Genomic DNA, 20196 nt, shown 5'->3' with positions numbered 1-20196 from the left:
CACAAGTTAAATTTCACATGTAGAGAAAAGATAGCGTGGGCATAATTGGGTAATAATTGAAGTCCACTTCACTTGCAATGTAAATTGATTAAAAAACAATTTGACGATGTATGCATATAAAGCGATTATCTAACTAAAAATATGTTACAAATTGAAATTTACTTGATGCACTTAAGAAATTATCTCACAATCAAGAATGTTGTCTATCCATTTTTTTAGCTTACCTGCCTAGCCTTATTCTGACCTCAGCCACTTTCTCACCACAACCAGCCCTCTCACTCTTTCACTCCACGCACCCCTCACTCTATGTGTTCCTGTGCCGACAAAGCTGACAATATGTAGACGATGAAAATGACTGTCATGAACTACATTATTCCTCATCTCTTCACCCAAATAGATCTTTCTAACATAGTTCCACCAATTTCTCTATTTTCCGTGATTGTTCGGGATGGATGGTGCAAACGAAATGCTGTAACATGATGTGTCGGCTATCCCTCTAAACACCACCACCATCTCCGCCACCTGAGATATCCTGTACCCCGCCTTCAAATCCGTTAATCCCCTGCCCCTTCTCATCCAACGATGACCCGCCTCTAATTCTTCGTTTTCCTCCCGTAGCCGCAGATTTTTTATTCGACCACTTTGTCAACCCGCCCGCCTCTCCCTGCCTAAGCACCTGCCACCGCCACCCTACAGCCGGCGAGTGTTGCCACACGTCGCCACTTGCTCAAGTCACCACCTCTGTCAACGCTGACGCCAGTCGTTCCTCTAAAACCTACCATCATTTTGGTGCCCACGACCTCCCGCACCCCGCACTCGAGACCGCTAACCCCTTGCCTCTCCTCCGCCGCCAACACCCGCTGCTACTACTACTCTTCTTCCTCCCTCTGCATACCTTTTTCTCCGTCCAGTCTATTGACCCGCCCACCTCTACCTACGAAACCACTTGCCACCACCATCAACAGTCAGCAAATGTTGTCACGCACTACCTCCCTCTACCTGAGTTGCCGCCCAACCCTCTAAATAGTGCCACAATCTCTAGCGCTCACGACCTTCCGCACCACAATAATCAATGGTTGGCCATATATGAAGAAAAAAGAAGGATCAAGATGGTTCTCTGAAGAAGTCATACCATCTCTTGTCACACATCATGTTCATAGATCCTAGGCATACTCTCTTCTCTCAACTTCATTATCATCTTTTTGGACTACAAAATCTAACACTCATGTTCTGAATAATCAGTAGAATAAATTAATTTCAAGACATGTCATGGATGAATTATTTGGGTGCCATACTTCAAAATAATAACCATTTATGCCTGGGAGATATTTGGTAGGTTACACCGAATGCCATGTAGAAGCGATGCCCAATTTGAATGGATGCATCGTCTTTCGAGTCCGATAAATATCATTGGCATGCAAACTTGAGATATTTTGCCATCACCTGCGTTAAGTATGGCGCCTCTCCGCCGCAAGAAAGAGGTAGGCCTCAGAATCAGATCAATAAAAATAAGTGGGATCCGGGATTTCTGGATTCAATGTATTCCCTTGTGTTGCTACGGGCCTTTTAACTTTTTTTTCTGATGACTTTTTGTATTGTTGTATAAGACTTGGTGACTTTTTTACCCCTTCCAACGACGTCGTTGGGACCCTTCTTGATGGATTCATTTGAACTTCGACATAATTCATCTCCATCGCTATCGTAATCTACAAAAAATAATATATATATATATATATATATATATATATATATAGAGAGAGAGAGAGAGAGAGAGAGAGTGAGAGAAATACACCTTTTGTATTATTGTGTGTAGTTTATATACAAAGAAGAACCATAATTTGTATACATCTCTTCTGATTTTGTAAAGTTTGATGAGTTTTCAGTCTGGTCAATCATAATTACGTCAGTGACTTTGTCGATCAACAGTAGCATCATCCGCAACCATTGACTTTTATCTCTGATGTACAAAAGTGAACATATACATATCTTAAAAAAGCTCATATATAATACTCCCTCCGTCCCAAAATTCTTGATACATCCGTATCTAGACAAATCTAAGACAAGAATTTTGGGACGGAAGGAGTATATATTTATTCGTCAGCTGCTACATGCAAGCAGGTGACCGCTTTTAGTAGGGTGAGTCGCATCCCAATTTTAATAACATGTAGACTCATCTGTAAATCACTTGTTAGTAATTATTCTCAAGAAATAACTTGTTAGGGTTTGTGATATTTTTAACTATATAAACAAGTATGTGACATTTCTCTCATAGCAAACCATCGTTTTTTCCAAAAAAAGTAATCACCTTTTATTCTTATCTTAAAAATGCAATTCACCATCTTACTCTCTCGCCACATGACATAGTGCTGACACTCACATCTCGTCTCCCGGCTTGCTATCCCCGCCGCGGCTTCTTACAGGACCCCCCCACCTCTACACCACGACATTCAGCCCACACCTTACTCTCACAGTCATCCCCCCCCCCCCCCCCCCCCCCCCGCCCCCGCCCCCCTTCTCTCTTCCTCCACGGCGTCCCAAGCCAATTCCTGGTGCCAAGGTGTGCACACCATCGTGGTCGTGGGCGACCACCATGATGATGCAACCTGCTGCTCACCGTAGCTCCGCACCTTCTTGAAGTACAGCGGCCACAATCATGTCCCAAGCTTATGTGTCCATCCTTTTATCTAGAGTATATTATCACTGCTGAAATCATAATTCAAGATATGGTACAAACTTCAGTATCAATACATCATAATAAACCAAATGCATCGGGGATCTGGGTGTACTATCCTAACAGAGGCATTGTTTCGCTACGAAGCCTGAATATTTTCTCTACCACATTCGATTTTGCTGCAACACATAACCGATTTTGTTATCTTGAAAATTCAGTATTGTACAAGCTACCTGCCACCGGTGAACTCAAAGTGGATGCTTAAAAAAGGGCTCTGATAACTTCCACATTATAAGAAATATCAGGATGGATACATTGGCAAAAGCATGTGCAGATTTGCAGGTTATATCTTCTATGTGCAAAAGAATAGATAGACAACACAATTAAGCAAACAATTAATTAACAATTTGAACTATTTTTATGGATAGTTTAAGAAGGTTACCTTCAGATCAGATAAACCAAAATATATGGACAAAGGTAATAATCCAAGGAGTAGTGGAGCAAGGAGATCTGAGAACATCCACACAATATTTTCTCAATCAATCGATCAGCTCAATTTGTCCACACTCATGGAATAATTCCTCTCATTCAATGGTATATACAGTCCATTGGAAACTTCAAGCAAATGACCATGCTCCATACAACTCAAGATTTAGCCTTTTTGATTTCTCGGGCAACCAGCCAACATATAATTTTTGCCTTCCAAAGTGAATATATATAATGGAACCGCTGAAAAAATATGAAAGAAATAGATTGTAACACACGGATGAATGCAACAAAAAATCTATTGTGTATTTAGGATTTAGAGGACCATTTACGAATAATAATAGAGGAATGGCTGATTGTAAAAGAGCTATGAAGGAAACATCACAAGCACCATACTGAATAATTCCACTCACGAGCTTTTCTTCGCAGAATCACAACTTCATAAGACATCCTTAAAAATCAGCCATCAGTAAATAGCTTGTTCAATCCAGACATGGTATGCAAACATTTCACTACATCTGGTTCCATATTCTGTATAGAAATCAAGTAGACATGGAAGTATACTCATATATCGCCGAATCTTGTAAAACATTTAAAAGGTAATCAGACACATTTTAACAACACTCTCTCGGCTCTTAAATAAGTGATATTTTTACTTGCCGAGTTTGCAAGGTACAAATTAAATCATAAATTATAGTAAAAACATAATCCACAGGTTTGATAATAACTAATCGATGAGCAGAACTTGTTTAACACATGAATAATCCATGACTATAAAAGAAGCTCATTGTACTCGGCCACTCGTCTATTGTGTGCACTGTTTTTCCGTCTTTATTGATCATAGCAAGATGCTTCCTGATCAAATAGATGAATGATTTAAAGAGAGCGAATGTAAAGTGGTAGGATATTTGGCATGCATCATTGACTTGAGAAAACGAGAACAAGGAATTCACCTTGATAATTTTGGGTAAACAAATTAATCTGGCTATTGCCGTACATGGATAATTAGATTCTCTGCAGATTCACAAAACAATCATTTGTGACTGTTATGCAGTTGTGCAGATGTATGCACGCTATTCATATATAAGTGCCTGCATGAAACAAGAATAAAATCAGAGTCCGTAACTAAGTTACTGAAAAAGAGCATTTGCACACAAATTGATAATATCAAGGGAAGAACAGGAGGCGAAGGGAGTTAGATGGGTTACATATCCAGTGGGAGCAGTAGTAGATGCTTGGCGGCTGGTTGGATAGGATGGTGATAGTGGGGGGGGGGATGCTCCCCATCAGGTCGACAAGCCGGAGGTTGTCCCAGCAGGACCCCTTGTCGGATAGCGCCTGGGTGAACCTGTTGCCGGCTATGCTCAGGTACTGGACAGACAGTAGCGCCAACAGGAACGGCCCGACGAAGGGCTTCCGTGACACGTCCATATGCTCCAGCAGGTAGAAGGAGAGCCAGTGAACTTGTTCTGGCTCAGCACCACCGACGCCACTTTCCTCCCAAGACGCCCGAGCTATGATGTCATTACTCCTATCGTCTCTTACATAATTAACGTGTTTCCTATGCAATCATGGTACCGAGACACACATGAGTAATCTGCATGTATAGTTCTCTAATAATTAATCATACATTCTGATTTCCAACTAATCCAATGTGCTAGTGCATCAGGCTCAACCAACCTTAATGCTAGGTTGAGCGGCATTCTAATTTCTAACTAATCTGATGGAATCCTCCTATGACACATCCTCTCTGCTTCCCACCTTCCAGCGGCTCGATGATGGTGATGAAGGACTATAGATAAAAATTTAACGACCCTTACTCTGTACACATTTGAATCTATTTTCAAATGAAAAACACTGAACTATGATAAAATAAACAATAATCAACGACCCTGGCTGGGGAATAATATCAGTCCTTCCTTGTACTAAACAAGGTATTGAGGGAAAATAAATCTAAGAACAGAATGTACAGATTGGCAGAAGCTAAACATCGAATGCTCTATTAGCAAGTCTAAATAATTTTGAGAAGTATTACCAAAGAGATGACTCTCCAGGATGCTGAAGGGCATGTACTCGTACAACAGCAGCCGCTTGTCCCCTGCGTGCAGAAGCCGATCAGGCTGACGAAGTTAGGGTGGCTGAGCACCGCCAGTATCAGCACCTCCACCAGGAACTCCTTCCTCCCCTGCACGCTCTCTCGGGCCTGCTGCTTCACCGCCACCATTTGTGCATCGGAAGCGCCCTGCAAGAAGAAGAAGAATCACATTGTGCTGATGATATAATACATATATCATATATAGTCCAGACCAAAGAATGATCAGAAAATCAACATGGTAGTTGGATGTGTCAAACATCTGCGACAAAAGTGATTAAGAAATGTACTATGTGAACTAAGGAAGCAGCATCGAGGACGACACGCAAGGAAATATGCTTGTCACTTGTCAGTACATTCCCCTAATCTCACCAAATGCGCATACACTTTTATTGCTTTGAAGAATATAAAGATAGCAAATGAAGAAATCAGTTGCTGCCTGCCCGACTCAGGTTTGCAACATACAAATGATATACATAGACCATGAATGTATTATAACTTTAGAAGAATATACATTAATCTTTCACAAGTATAGCGAAACTTATCATGGGACGGAGGGAGTACTATAGTTTAGCACATTTTTCTATCACAAGTATAGTTGTTGAATAATAACGAGCAATCTGAAATCATCCACTTACAAAGAAAGAGGGAAGACATAACACGGGCTTGTTAGCTCACCCATACAAAGTTGAGTCAGTGATTAACTGGATTGCCAAAAAGAACATAGGGGAGACCATCATATCCATGTGTGGTGTACTCAGCTCCACCCTTTCTCATCACTATATTTGTTCATGTTCTCTGCTGGTTAGTTTTCTCAGAATCTGCCGGGGCAGAGGAAGCTCTGTTCAACTCCTGCTCAACAAAGAACCTTTGTGAGGCCAAACAACCAAAAATCCTTGTTCATACAAACATAAAAATGATGAACTATCCAATAATTTCTTCGTGATCATGCAATAAGCTGTGCCTTCCAAAACTTTCATATGGCTGCGGTAGATTCGGCTCACATGAAACATAAATAAAATAATATGTATATAATGATTTTACCTTATAATAGATGTTTTAGAAACTCATAATATATATTTGATAGCTCCACTCCAAAAGTATAAAATTCCTCACGTTGAATACCTATAAACAAAGGCGAAATAAGGATCTCTTTTGGACCTATCAATGAAAAGAGGAAAGGTTATGTCAGCGACCAATCGGAACCGTCGAAAGTTCAGCACATCCGTCTTTTAGCAAATGTACATGCAAAGCAATTCTTTCTCGGAGTGAACTCTGAACTATTCTGTGCCACATGTAAATAAATCATCAAATTACAGTAGGGAGACATGGTTTTTACATGTGTGGTTGGTGACCCTATAAGAATCAGCAGAAAGAAATCGAGTCAACAGAGATACTTTTGTAAGGGCATGAGAGGTTATATAATGAACAGAAGATTCATGGAAAGACGTTACTTACATGATACATGTAGCTAGAGAATCACAGTGCCCTCAATTGAAGTTTTATGTTCTCCCCATTAGTGATCGCACTGAATCAAAAAGCAAAATGTCAGACAAACAGATTACCTGGAGTGAAGGCATCAGGTAAACAAATTATCTGAATCAAGCTCACTAAAAATAGAATCAAAAAGCTAAATGCCAAACAGATTGAGCACTTTGCCTGGTATACATACTTGTCCCACCTTGCATCAACCCCATGCATGGTGGTGGCATCAACAGCGTCATGAGCTCCTGCTGCCCTTGCGTCGATAGAAAGGTTGTCATCGTCGGCGCCGCGCGCCTCCGAACCAAAGATCCGTTTGGCATGGAGGAGAGCGCCATCAGATTGATGCGTCCATCCCCAAACAACGAGCCAAGATAAAGAATATTATGACTGGGAGTTGTGTGTCCCCACTTTGTGTCTGCAACCACTTCCTTTCTACAGCTCCAAATCAGGGGAGCATCTCTTCGTTCCCAGCGATACGGTCTATGCAGGTGCCGCCGGCGGCGGCGACGCCCCACCACAAAAGATTGTCTTCGAGCCGCGAGTTGCCGCATCCAACCCCAAGGACCTGCAGTTGGTAGATATTTATTGGGGAGAAACGACCAATAAAGCATGACTGAAGTTTAAACTTTGCATAACTAAAAAGTAATCAATGTATCAACGGATTTGATCTATGGGCATTTTCCTTTTTCTCAAGTAACAACGTCAAACTTTTCAGGGGAAGGGTATATACAATATTTACTAAACTGAATGCTTTCCATGTGTTTTTAAATCAATGGATCCTCCTACAAATTCTTTAAAGAGTATAACTGGAAAACCATTGCGTGGGCAGCTGCTTTTCCCTCTCCTAAAGCATCGACTCTACAAATATAACACATTTTGTCACCGAAAACTCATGAATCATAAGGTACAGGGGTGGAGCACGCGACGCAACAGAGCAGAAGAGAATGTTGTACCTGAAACTTAAAGGCCACATTAAGGTTCGTGGGATTCTTGTCCGAGTGAAACAAATTGGTCTGTACAAACTGAAATATAGCCAGCGCAGCTATATCAGAACCCATGAGGCCATGAGCACACATATAGTCAGAAGCACAGCTAAATCACGTACCTTGTGAGCATACACCATTCCCTCCAGCCACTTGGTCGGGTACCACGGGGTTCACCTTGAGACACCTCGTGGATGACCTTCATCCCTTCTACACAATTAAGCACAAAAAAAAACAAATTGAGTTCACCTTGCAAGACTATTGAGAGGGATTTAGGTCCTTATGAAGTACAGAGTATAGTACGGAAAAGGGGTTCTCTCCTAAAGAAAATAATGCAGCCTCCATCTAGAAACAAATGGCGAATTAAGCACCCTCCAGTTCAATTTCACTCTCATCTAAATTCTATTTTCATGAGAAATTAATCAATTACCTAGGGTTAGTCCAGTTCATCCAAAACAGTGGAGCTCCAAGGAAGAAAGAAGAACGGTTGATCTAAAACAGGGAAGAAACAGGGCTATCACCTTCAAGATTAGTTCTGTATCAAAGCAAGAGCTCACGATTAGTTCTGGGAATTTTGAGTGATGAAGATAAGAAATGCAGTACCGGTACTCTTGCTCCCCTTGCTCTGAGAAGGTTTGCATACCTCAAAGTGCCCAACACCTGCCGCTGGCTAAAATAGTGTGCATAAAAAGATTAAGAATATAAGCTACATTCAGATTAGGCTAGATAAGGAGCTATGCGCTTGTACACATCAAGCCTATATCGTTATTTTCATACACCAAGGCAATTCGAATGCATTAGATTAGTCCAATGTGGCTGACGAACTACTGTTAGGAAGAGAATGAACGGAGTTACAACCAGTTAGGATCTGCACAAGTAGGAAATATAGTGACCACACCTACGAAGGAGACTCAGGGAAGTAGTTACCTGCAGCTGCATGCGATGGGGTGCCGTGCTTGAACGCTTTGTTGTGCCTCCACCATGTAGTTTCTCCGGTCCACATCCCTGTCCCCTCCGCTGCCGCCTCCACCCCTACCCCCTTCTGGAAGCCTGGATCTAAGCGCCTAGAGAGGCGGTGGCGCACGACCGGATCACATGATACATGGAGGGGGAGGTCACTGCTGGCGAGGCGCCGACCGATGGGAATCGTGGGGCGGAGTCATCACGGGGGTGCAGCGTCGTTGGTTGAGGCCGCATTGGGGAAGAAGAGGCACTCGAGGCCACCGCCCAGCCGAGGTAGGAGGCGCCAGACGGGAAGAGGTGCGATGCTAGGGATTGGGGAGGGGTAGGTCAGCGTGCGGCGTCTCCCGTCATCGGCGGCGGCTCCTCAACGGGATAGGCGGCGTCTCCCGTCATCGGCGGCGGCTCCTCAATGGGATCGGCGGCGGCTCCCGTAGTAGCGCAGGGATCGACGGCGGCTTGATGTGCGAGGGCGGCGGCGAAGGATGCGAGTGCGAGGGCGGCGACCAAGGGATCTCGTGCGAGTCGTTCTCGCTGGAGGGCATGTGACGTCGCTCGTACGTGCCGGTTTTTTTTCGCTGGTTAATTTTCGTAGGTTTTTTTATCGCTGGTTAATCGTCGTAGATTTTTTCTTCGACGCTTGTCTCGGGCGCGATCGGCTGTTACGACCTGAAGAGCGCGGGGGCTGGTGGAGGACTCAGTACGTGGTTTTTTCGGTTCGTGGCGGGTCAGCCTGAGGTGGGAGTAGGTACAAAAAAACCAGGTGAGGTGGGACGAAAATAAACCTGGAACGGAGACTACCAACTGAGACATTATATATATGAACTCCTTGCATGTCCATGGGTGTGGCTTGGGAGGCAGCGGGAATCCATGATGCGTAGGAATCCAACTTCAGTCTTGCAGATCATAAAGACTCGTGGCGGTACAAAACAATTTTGCATAGGCTCGATTCTCTTCATGTTGCATATCTAGATCAACATGTCGATTGGTCCTCGAGAAATACGCGTGTCAACAAAGATGATAGCAGTGGAAGCGCAGATCCCTCCAGAGTAAGGCACGTCGCTCGCAACACAACAAACGTGGACTGTCTCGCAACACAACAAACGTGAATTGTCGGGCCGGCATTGATCTGTCTCCACTTTGAAGTCTGAACTCAAAACTTGAAACACCTTTTATCTGCTTATAATTATTTAGGATGAACTGGAAGGTGCCAGCTGTATTAAAATTTGAATGTTTGAGATGGCAGCTATCTTGTACTAGTTGAAAATTAGAGGTTTTTTACGGTACAAAAATTACTAGTGGTAGGAGGGAGTAGTATTGGTAGGAAAAAACTTTGCTACAGCTACGGACATTTTACGGAAAGTACTTAAGGAGATGAGGTGGAGTCGTGGAGATCTGGGATGTACCACGAGTTGGGTCCCACAGCTGAATTCACGGAAGGAGAATCAATGAGACAAGGACACCCAATCCCGTAACAGGCGTCCGTAGGGGGAATCCCGTAGGTGTAACATTTTTCTGGTAGGAAATCCACCGTTGGTTTCGTGGGTATTATTGGCATTTTCTTTTGCTTTATTATTTTTTATAGTCGAGGGGAGTTTAGCTTAGTGTAACCACGAACATATTTTTAATCCTAAAATCTAAAAAGTGCGCGCGCACGATCTAACAGAAACGAGCGGCCGCGCTAGCCGACAAAAACAGTCGTCGTTGTCTCTCTTCAGTAGCTGCCTCTCTTCAGGAAAAAGAAAACAACTAATCCCCTCCATCTGGCGAAGCGCGCCGCCCAAGAGCTTCACAAGTCGCTGTCCGGTGCTCCTCCGCTGACCAGCCGTCTCATCGGCGACCAGGATTCGCGTCACGCCGGTCCACTCTTGCCTTCCCTCCTCTCTCTTCCTTCTCTCGCCTCCACACAGGTCGCCGCCAAGGATGATCCCCGCCTTGGGTCAAGCTCGCCCCAGTCGACCACCGCCGCGTCGGGCCTCCTCTGCATTGATGCCGGATCTGCACATCCCCGCCGCTCTGGATCCAAGACCCCCACATCCTCCTCCCTCTTGTTCGTCCATCTGCTCGACGCTGCCGCTCGAGCCGGGGGCCGCGGTGCCGGTGCGTCCCGCATCCCCATCGAGCCTGAGATCAACTCGAGGATCTACGGGGCCAACCGTGAAACTCATGATTCATACGTGTGTGGTTGCTGTAGATTTTGTACGAGGCGCATAGCAACTGGATTGATGTGGCGGCGGGGCTACAGCTCACCGAGGACAGGCGACTTCTATCTTTTCTATAGGGTAGCTGCTGAACTGGGACGGCCAAGATAATCAATGCGTATGATCTGCGTGCAGCTTTGGTGATTTTATTTTTCGATTAGTGCTGGTGGTCGTTACATGGAGACTTATTGGTTGAAGAATGGAGACTAAGAGATAGTAGCTCGCAAGAGAATCCTTTTGCACATTTTTGGATAATTATGAGCAACCAGCACCGAAGTTTTAATGTTTTTGTGTATGCATTTTTAAGCAAAGGGTGTCCATTTCCCATCGGATATATACAATCATTTGCTCACTAGAGAATTGCACATGATCAACAATCCTTTTTGTAATTGCTTACTTTTTTCACCCAATTGTACTTGTTTTATTCTTTAAGAAAAGAGGACAACACATTTTGGCTACTCACTCTGTACTAAATACATCCATGTTAAACACATCCGTTTGAGAGACACTTATTTCGGGATTGATAAAGTATTCGCCATCTTATAAAAGACCACTTTGGGGGTTTTGTTCAATATGTATTTAAGTAGCCGGCCAGGACGGCATCCAAAGTTGCACATCGGCAGCTTGACAGTTGGCTAGGACATCACGCGAAGTTGCACATTTCATTAATATCGTAGTTTGGACGAGACTGCAACACACATAAGGTCTTTTATAGAGAGGTCGATTGTATAAGATCTTGTTTCATTTAATTTCAGAAAACAACACGTTTTTTAACCATGCTGGTCGCTCGTCCTCACGTTGGCATTGTAGCTCACATACGATTGTGGTAGTTGCACAAGCGTGATGACAGAGTCGCACATACATGGTCTCAGAGTTGCACACTCTGATCGGTGTAGTAGCTCAGCACAGCCGCAGTGTTGCACACTTTTGTAGGCGTAGTCGCCCACGCGCCCATGGAGTTGCACACTCTCGTCCACATAGTCGTACACGTACGGGCACAGAGTTGCACACTCGAACAGACGCGGAGGTGCACACTCTAGTTGGCATAGTAGCTCACGCACGACTGCGGAAGCTGCACAACCGCGACAACATAGTCGCACATAGAACCATAGAGTTGCACACTCTGGTCGGCGTAGTAACTCACAGATGACTGCGGTGTTGCACACCCTCGTAGGAACAATCGCACACGCGCAGCCACAGAGTTGCACACTAGCTATTGTTTGCATAGTCACAAACGCACGATCAAAGAGTTGCACACTCTCGTCGGGATAGTACTTCACACACGACTGCGAAGTTGCACATGTGCGGTGGTATAGTCGCAGACACAGGACCAAGAGTTGCACATTCTCGTTGGCGTAGTAGCTCACGCACGAGCTCGAAGTTGCACACTCCCGTTGGCATAGTCACACATGCGTGACAACAGAGTTGTGCACTCGTCTGCATAGTCGCACCCGCACGACCATATAGTTGCATACTCTCGTCGGCATAGTCGCACACGAGCGGTCGCGGAAGTGCACACTCTCGTCGGCAAGTAGGTTACGCACAACTGCCGGACTTGCATATGCGCGTCGACATAGTCGTACGTGCACGACCACGGAGTTGCACACTCTCGTCGGCGTAGTAGCTGACACACGACTGTGGAGTTGCACACTCTCGTCGGCATAGTCGCACACACAAGGGAGTAGAGTTGCACTCTTTTTCGCATAGTCACACACGCACGACCGCGAAGTTGCACACTCTCACCCGCACAGTCGCACATGCACGGCCACAGAGTTGCACGCTCTCGACAAAATAGTTGCACACATATGCCGCGGAGGTGCACACTCTCGTCGGCATAATAGCTCACACATGACTACCGGAGTTGCACACGTGCGACGACATAGTCACACACACGGGACCATGAAGCTGCACACTCTCCTTGGGGCAGTAGCCCACACAGGGCCACTGAGTTGCACACTCTCATCGGATAGTTTCTCAAGCACGATTTCGGATTTGCCCACTTTCATCGGCATAGTAGCTCATGCACGGGTACGCGAGTTGCACACTCTCTTCGGCATAGTCGCACAAGCACAGTTGTGGAGTTGCACACTCTCCTCGGCCTAGTTGCTCATGCACGGTCTGCGGGAGTTGCACATGCGTGACAGAGTAGTTGCTCATGTGCGACTGTGGAGTTGGACACCCTGATCGGCATAGTTTCTTACGCACATACCTGGATTGCACACGCTCGCGGGATAGTAGTTCACACACGGCTGCGGGAGTTGCACACGGGCGACATAGTCGCACAATCATGGTTGCGGGAGTTCTCACACGCGATTGTCGCACGTGCACAATCACGGAGTTGCACGCTCTCGGTGGCGTAGTTGGCCGGGACAACAGACGAAGTTGCACATCCACTGGTAGGCACTTGGCCCAGGCATCGAACAAAATGAAAACTGCACATCCGTGGGCAGAGAGAAAATTTGCACACCGACTACTAGGCAGTTGGCAAGTGCAGCTGACGAAGTTGCACATCTCACTGGTAGCGGATAATTTGGGGTAAAGGCTTCAACAATGAAAACTGCATGTCTACAGGTATGAGGAAAGGTTGCACATTGACTTTTTGGTAGCTGCACACTGAAAGCTAGATTGCACCAAATAGGCAGTAAATTGCACAGAAAAAGGTTGTCGAAACATACCCATGTGGGATCTAGTTTCGATAAGCATGCGGATTCCAACAGAAAAGAGAATCTTAATTTTGACATTTGTTTCAAAAGTTAAGACATTTTTAGGAAAATAGAACCCGAAGTAAACGCGTTCACTCTCGTTCACATCACTGAAAACTGCTTGTCCACGAGTAGAAAAAAGTTACACGTCGACTCTGAGGTAGTTGCACATCGACGGCTAGGCAGTTGCACAAAACGGGGAGTAAATTGCACACACAAAAATTCGTCGAAACATACTCATGCGGGATCTGGTTTTGAAGAGCACACCGTGAGGATTCTAACAGTGAAAATGAATCTTAATTCTGATGCGCCGTTCAAAAGTTATAGCTTTTTGAAAAATCTAAAACCCGAATTAAATGCGTTCACACATGTTCATATGGGCACTTTCTTCCTTTTTCCCTGTTTACATGATACTTTTGCTCATATATGGATTAGGGGAGACAAAATATTTCCATATACGACCGGCCACTCCGGATGTCTAACGAGCCAACGGCCACTCGTTAGACGCGTCCATTTTTAATCAGGGAAGAAAACACTGACCAAGTCATTCGTGCTGCCCCAACCTCTGCATCTGTATCGTCAAATCCTCACTGCCGCACCGACCCAAGCCACTATCGTTGGTACTTGCCGCAGCTTCCCACCGCCACCACGATGTCCGTGCACCGCTACGCCGTCCATGGCCGCCATCGTGGCCGTGCACCTGCATCTGGCGGCCGGTAAACGTCGTCGCTCCATCAGTTGCGAGCTGAGGTAGCCCACGTTGTGCAGGTGGCCGTTGTGCCCGGCCAAAGCCTCAGCATCCCTTCGACGAGCCCTGCTCCGGTGCTCACCCCTAACCTAATTTCGGAGGGGTATTTTTGTCCCCGCGAGTTTTTTTTTCCTGGCCCGCCGTAGCCCAGATCCAAGCCCTGTATAACCCAGACCGTATACGTACAGTACCCTGGTCCGAAAAAAAACATCACACGACCCCACGTCCACGTAAGACCTGCCGAATCCAATCATTCACGCAGCTCCATCAATCTCGCGAGCATTGACGCAGCTCCATAAGTCACGTAGTAGATCTCTAGCGGCGGCTATCTCGTCGTCGGCGATCTCGTCGGACAGCGGGTGCGACAAAGTCGTGAATCTCCAACAAGCACGCACAGGTACCGCATCCCGCGTCCCCCCTCTAGTGTCGCTCGCGGCAACATCAAACGAACTGCCGCCGCCAGTGGTAGTGGTTAACCTAGCGGGGCGGGTAACCTAGCTACCCGGCGGCGCATGCGATCGTGGATCTTGTTCCGGTAGTGCTGCTCCTCGTGATCTGGGTTCACGTAGCGTCGGTTGCCGTCGGCTGTGCGCACCACCAGTATCGTTATTTGATGTGGCGGCTAACCTAGGTATCCGGCAGCAGAGGTAATCACAGATCTAGCTAGGTTTCGAGATCGTGCAGTTCCTCGTGATTGAAAGTGATCACGACGGGTGCCGTGGCCATCTTCCTTACTAAGTTTGGCAGATCTGAACGGCCTCGGTTGCGGTTGTTTACATAACATCCGTGATCGTGTGCTATGTGTTGTATATTTCATCATTGATAATGTTTGCACATGTGATGATACATATTATTGGTTGTAGGAAATGGCGGACGAGGAGTTAACTGATATCATGGTAGACATGGAGTTTGGAGAACTGATGAAAGACTGGGTAGAAGATTGGTCAGATAATGAAAATTCAGATCGTGAAGATTGGTCAGAGAATGGGAATGAATGGGACGATCTTAATGTGAGTGGCATTGTCATGTTGTAATTTTTTGGTGGCATCCGACAACATTAAATCTTTGTGTTGAAAATTTATAGATCGATGAGCTTGATGATGATCAGGAAAACAACTCGGAGCTCTCGAATGAAGATTACATTAGTCAGGTACGTAAGTGAAAAATTTTCTTGGCATGCAAATTGAATTTCTTCTGGAATATTATATGATAAGTAATTATGTATTTGTGTTGTATTTTTCCAGTTCATTTCCGAATGTCATAATGCGTACGACTATTTCGGTGAATCCGGCGCGGAGACAGGCCTTAACGACGAATCATTAGATGCACCTGATTCTGGGGAGTCCCAGTCGTCGGTCATCATGAGTGAGGTATGTGTGTAATCAATATTCTATGGAAGTAATGTTAAACCATAAAAACTGTTTTCATGGCTGTGGTTTGATTGTGTAGGTGACACAAGATGATGGGGCAAAGAATGTCCAAGATACTGCCAGTGCAGATGATAAGAGGGATATGTTCATGCAGATAATGGAAATGACCTTTACATCTCACGATGCTGCGTATGATTTCTACAACAGCTATGCTAGAGATAATGGTTTCAGCATTAGAAAGAATAAGGCCAGGTATAGCAAAACGGAGTCACGTCATATGCGTTATAGGCGGTTTGTTTGTTCGAGACAAGGGAAACATGACAGCAAATTGCTAACCGAGGAAGGACACAGCCAGAGGCTCAGAGCCGAGACACGCTGCTTTTGCGAAGCGCACCTGACCGTCAAGCTTGACCAAAAGCGTGGGGTTTGGTATGTTGAAAGTTTTGAGGACAAGCATAGCCATATGTTGGCAGGACCGGACGAGGTACCTTTTCTTTGGTCCCACAGAAAAATCAAAGAGTACCAAAAGCATGAGATAATGTCCATGGGAGCTGCAGAGATTAGAATTCACGACATGATGGATTGCTTCATCAGCAAACATGTATGGTACGGCGGTGTTGGTTTTACCAGGCATGAAATATACAACCTTTGCGCCAAGGAGAAGAGGAAGCTGCTTTCAAAAGGTGATGCTGCCACAGCCATAGGCATCATGGCCAGTAGGAAACAGAGGGATCCTAGCTTCTTTTTCGAGTACAAGCTAGATAAGGAAGGACATTTGAATAGGATGTTCTGGTGCGACTCCCAGTCTCGTCATGACTATGAGGACTTCGGCGACGTGCTTGTATTTGACAGCACGTACAAGATGAACCGCTATGGTAATGCCATTCATACCTTTTGTTGGTCTTAACAATCATCGGAAGACCATTGTTTTTGGTTGTGCCATAGTTTCAGACGAGACCGAGGAGACATACGTGTGGCTTCTGCAGACTTTTTTGAGGTCCATGTGTCAAAAGATGCCTAAGAGTGTTATCACAGACGCCGACGCTGCGATGATCAAGGCAATTCGCGAAGTCTTGCCAGACGTGTGGTACCGTATATGTATGTGGCACATAGAGAAAAATATGAAGATTCACCTCAGTCACAAGTCCTTGAAGGAGTTCCGAACTCTTCTGTACTACAGCACGTCCACGGCCACATTTGAGGAGAGATGGCACGCATTTTCCAAAAGATGGCAGTCGGGAAAAACTGTAACATGGTTGAGACGGATGTATAAAAAGAGAAGACTATGGGCCGCGGCTTATCTAACAGAGGGATTTTGGCTTGGCATGAAAAGCAACCAGCGGAGTGAAAGCCTGAACTCATGCCTTCACCTCCGCCTAGACGGTGAAATGACTCTGGTGGATATGATTTTGCACTATGAGAACGCCGTTGTGCGTATCCGTGAAAACGAGGCGCGAGATGACTGCACGGCCTCACAGAGTTTGCCGGTGCCAGTTACTAGCTGGAGGGAACTTGAGATAGCTGCTTGTCACGTCTTCACTCCAGCAAACTTCTATATGTTGCAAGATGATCTTAGAAAAATTGACGGCATGGAGATTGTAGAAATTAAGCTGGGAGACGGATCATAGCAGTACATCGTGGCCTGGAAGAATAACCGGAAGTGTCGTTTTTGGGTGGAGTATACACCAGTAAATTCCGCAGAAACTATAAGGTGCAGCTGCAGAAGAATGATTCAAAAGGGTCTACCTTGCAAGCACATATTCCATGTACGGAAGCACTTGAACATATCTGAAATACCAAAGTGTTTAGTTCTTGTTCGGTTCACGAAAGAAGCAAGGTTGGGACTGCCCGCGAGGCGCACAAGCGATCTGTTGGGATTTGGTTGGACTGGGGCCGGGGAAAGAATGAAATATAGCCAGGTCAGTGTGTTAGCGTATGAAGCTATGCATGCGGCATGCAAACACCCTGCTTTGTGGGATCAATTACAGGAGAGTTTGAAGGCTGTGATAGCTAAGAGTCATGAGTATGATCTGCTACAGGAAAATTTGTTGAAGCAAACAAATGACATCAGTAAGTGTGCAGTTGAATATGTGGACGATGGTGAAGGCAACATGATTGCGGTTAAAGATCCTATGAAAGTGTCAAGCAAAGGTGCAACAAAGGTAGATGAGAGCCGCCTTGTCTCGAAAAATGGTAGACCACTCTCTTTTGATGACTTGAAAACCCGGTGCGGCGCTTGCAAATTGGTAGGACACGCTAGACGTAGCAAGAAATGCAAACTAAATCAGAAGTAAGTGTTTGTATGCATTGTGGATTATTAAATTTTGTATCATTCATTAACTTAGCTTGTCTTTTATCATGTGCAGAAAAGTGGAGAAGGAAGAAGAGTAGAACACTTGCTTCAATTATTTACTGTGTTAATCGGCCGGCTCATACTTTGGCTAAGGTAGCTCTAGGCGATTGTGTTTATTTGGTTTGGAGGCTTTCGGCCCCTGATTGTATCCTTAGTGTATTAGCAGACGAGATCCCAGACTTTGTTTAAATAAAGTAAGATGTTTCCCTCTAAACAAAAATCAAAAAAATTCTTTACTGTGTTATGACCGGGGCAGAAGGTAGAAAGAATATTGTACATTTCCCCTACCCACGTCCTAAATGCCATTAAATAAGTAACTGTACCACTCTCCTCCCCACCACACACTCACCCAACTCCCACGGGCGCCGGTTCGAACTCCCCTCTTATCCCCACCTACAGTAGATCGAGAAAACCCTCGCCGGCGACTGCTGCAGCCGCCTCCATGGAGAGAAGCTTCGGCTGGTAGAGAGCGATGATGGACCTCGCCGGCGATGACGAGGGGTGGCGCGCAGCTGACGGAGGTGTGCGGCTGGTTCCCCAGCACGGAGATGTTGGTCAACCACGCGCGTGGCCTCGTCAAAGTCCTCACCGACGCCAAGAAGAAGTGCGCCTTCCCCTATGGCCGCGGTGTGCCGCCGGCTCTCCGCCTCGTGTGGGCAATGCGAGAGGCCACGCTGAGCGACTCCCCTGTTCAACGCGCAAGGTGGTGGATGTACCGCTCCACCACCATGACACTGCGGCCAGATCCAGCACGCGTCACGTCGAGGGCGGAGCGCGTCGACGTCGAGCTCGCTCTCCCTGCGCCCGTCAGCCCGGACTACCAGGTCCGCCACGTGCCGAAGCCAGTCCTGCCATTGCGCTCCGACGTCATGGAGGACGACGTGGAGGAGGTACTGGTCATCCCTGATGACCATGAGGAGGGCGAGGAGGACGCCGTGCAGATGGTAGCGCCGGTAGCCGTCGAGGGTGGCAAGACAATGCCCATCGACGTCGAGCTCCTTCCCCTCCTCCCTGACATAGTGAAGGTGGAAGAGGAGGTGGTGGCTCAGGATCAGGTAGCGCAGCTGTCGAATAGGACGGCGGTCAAGAAGAAGGCTTCTCCGTGTGTGGTGCGCCGCTCACGCCGCCTCAAATTTCTGAAGAAGTGAAGATGGGCACAGTTGCTGAAGGAGGAGGAAGCTGCTGGTTATCTTAAGTTAGTTATGCTGTTGTATGTTTCAGCATATAAGTTAACATTATTTTGGGTTTGATGTTGGTTATGTATGCTTTTATATGTAAGCATATAAGTTATGCAATCGGTACGGTTTGGTCGGCTTCTTTGTGGCTGAAGAACTGAATATCTACTGCTCACCCTAAGTGTCAAGTTCAGTTAAATTTCAGATTATTGAATGTGTACTGTTGCTTTGCTTCAGTGTTGCATCAAAGGTGTCAGTGCTGCTAGATGTTGCTCCTATGTTGCAACAACACAATGAATTGGGCTGCTGCATAAATCAGTAGTGTTGCAAGGTGATGTGCACATGTGCATCACTTACCAAATATAGAACATGCCAAAAGTGCATTGTCTGCCGAATATAGAACATGCCAAAAGTGCATTGTCTACCAATCATGATGGCCCCATGTTATTTATGCTGCAATCTCTGTTACACTTTGCCCATAAACTGAATAGCAAATAATTCACCAGCATTTCATCATGTCAATTACAATGATGTCAATAACTTGAACAATCTACTTGCTAACTATGACAGCAATCATAATGGCTAGCATGCCAAGATATAGAAGCCCTCCAAATCCTAAAATCCTATCCCTATAGAGCAATATTTCCTTGTGCATCTTAACCATTGCCCTCTTTTCTTTCTCATTCCTTTTAATTTCAGCTTCATATTCTGTAGTCTTAGTCTCCAATTTCTTGTTCTTCATGGCAAGATACTTAATGACTGACTTTGCTTTGCTATCCCACTCCCCATCAACCCATTCAACATACTCAGAAGTGATATCATCCTAAATAAATCATGAGCAATTCAAGTCATTTTATAACTGAACTTGTCACTGCAAGCGTTAAACACTGAACTTTTTTGCAGCTTGACCGCAATAGCAGTACTAGTTTGAAGATCATGCTCTGTAGACTAACCTCAAACACACGTCCCA

At 45.7% G+C, this 20196-nt stretch overlaps 2 protein-coding genes across 4 annotated transcripts; one reads left to right on the top strand and one right to left on the bottom strand.

Annotated features, from left to right (window-relative positions):
- Positions 1–3120: 3120 nt before the first annotated feature.
- LOC109783094 (uncharacterized) lies at positions 3121–8819 on the bottom strand. Of its 3 annotated transcripts, XM_073501010.1 has the most exons (12): positions 8645–8819; positions 7840–7927; positions 7688–7756; positions 6922–7299; positions 6708–6777; positions 6446–6605; positions 6294–6374; positions 5928–6101; positions 5193–5399; positions 4366–4718; positions 4111–4248; positions 3121–3400 (listed from the first exon to the last, which is right to left on the bottom strand). In XM_073501010.1, exons 1-4 carry the CDS (start codon positions 8718–8720, stop codon positions 7215–7217), a joined length of 318 nt encoding a protein of 105 aa, XP_073357111.1. In that variant the 5' UTR covers positions 8721–8819; the 3' UTR covers positions 3121–3400; positions 4111–4248; positions 4366–4718; positions 5193–5399; positions 5928–6101; positions 6294–6374; positions 6446–6605; positions 6708–6777; positions 6922–7214. The 3 variants fall into 3 exon arrangements, 1 of the variants encoding a protein (XP_073357111.1); XR_012187153.1 differs by lacking the exons at positions 3121–3400; positions 4111–4248; positions 4366–4718; ... (4 more) ...; positions 6708–6777; positions 8645–8819 and adding exons at positions 8148–8209; positions 8321–8401 and having other exon boundaries at positions 7014–7299; XR_005759304.3 differs by lacking the exons at positions 3121–3400; positions 4111–4248; positions 4366–4718; ... (4 more) ...; positions 6708–6777; positions 8645–8819 and adding an exon at positions 8148–8324 and having other exon boundaries at positions 7014–7299.
- A 6375-nt stretch (positions 8820–15194) lies between these two features.
- LOC123494442 (protein FAR1-RELATED SEQUENCE 5-like) lies at positions 15195–17326 on the top strand. Its single transcript, XM_045230306.2, has 5 exons — positions 15195–15338; positions 15413–15478; positions 15573–15698; positions 15778–16573; positions 16644–17326. Exons 1-5 carry the CDS (start codon positions 15195–15197, stop codon positions 17324–17326), a joined length of 1815 nt encoding a protein of 604 aa, XP_045086241.1.
- The last annotated feature ends 2870 nt before the right edge of the window (positions 17327–20196 follow it).

This window comes from Aegilops tauschii, chromosome 6, assembly GCF_002575655.3.
Source record: "Aegilops tauschii subsp. strangulata cultivar AL8/78 chromosome 6, Aet v6.0, whole genome shotgun sequence".
Taxonomy (NCBI): domain Eukaryota; kingdom Viridiplantae; phylum Streptophyta; class Magnoliopsida; order Poales; family Poaceae; genus Aegilops; species Aegilops tauschii.
The sequence above is the reverse complement of the archived record's forward strand: the minus strand, read 5'-3'. Positions and strand labels throughout refer to the sequence as shown.

What these genes read in the sequence shown, in the direction of transcription:
- LOC109783094 (XM_073501010.1), bottom strand. Translation starts at nt 8,720, where the DNA reads ATGTGGACCGGAGAAACTACATGGTGGAGGCACAACAAAGCGTTCAAG. An exon ending in GAATGGTGTATGCTCACAAG is followed by an intron (nt 7,757 to 7,839) that starts GTACGTGATTTA and finishes GCTATATTTCAG; the next exon opens with TTTGTACAGACCAATTTGTT. An exon ending in ATGTGGCCTTTAAGTTTCAG is followed by an intron (nt 7,300 to 7,687) that starts GTACAACATTCT and finishes TACCAACTGCAG; the next exon opens with GTCCTTGGGGTTGGATGCGG.
- LOC123494442 (XM_045230306.2), top strand. Translation starts at nt 15,195, where the DNA reads ATGGCGGACGAGGAGTTAACTGATATCATGGTAGACATGGAGTTTGGA. An exon ending in ATGAAGATTACATTAGTCAG is followed by an intron (nt 15,479 to 15,572) that starts GTACGTAAGTGA and finishes GTATTTTTCCAG; the next exon opens with TTCATTTCCGAATGTCATAA. An exon ending in CGTCGGTCATCATGAGTGAG is followed by an intron (nt 15,699 to 15,777) that starts GTATGTGTGTAA and finishes TTGATTGTGTAG; the next exon opens with GTGACACAAGATGATGGGGC.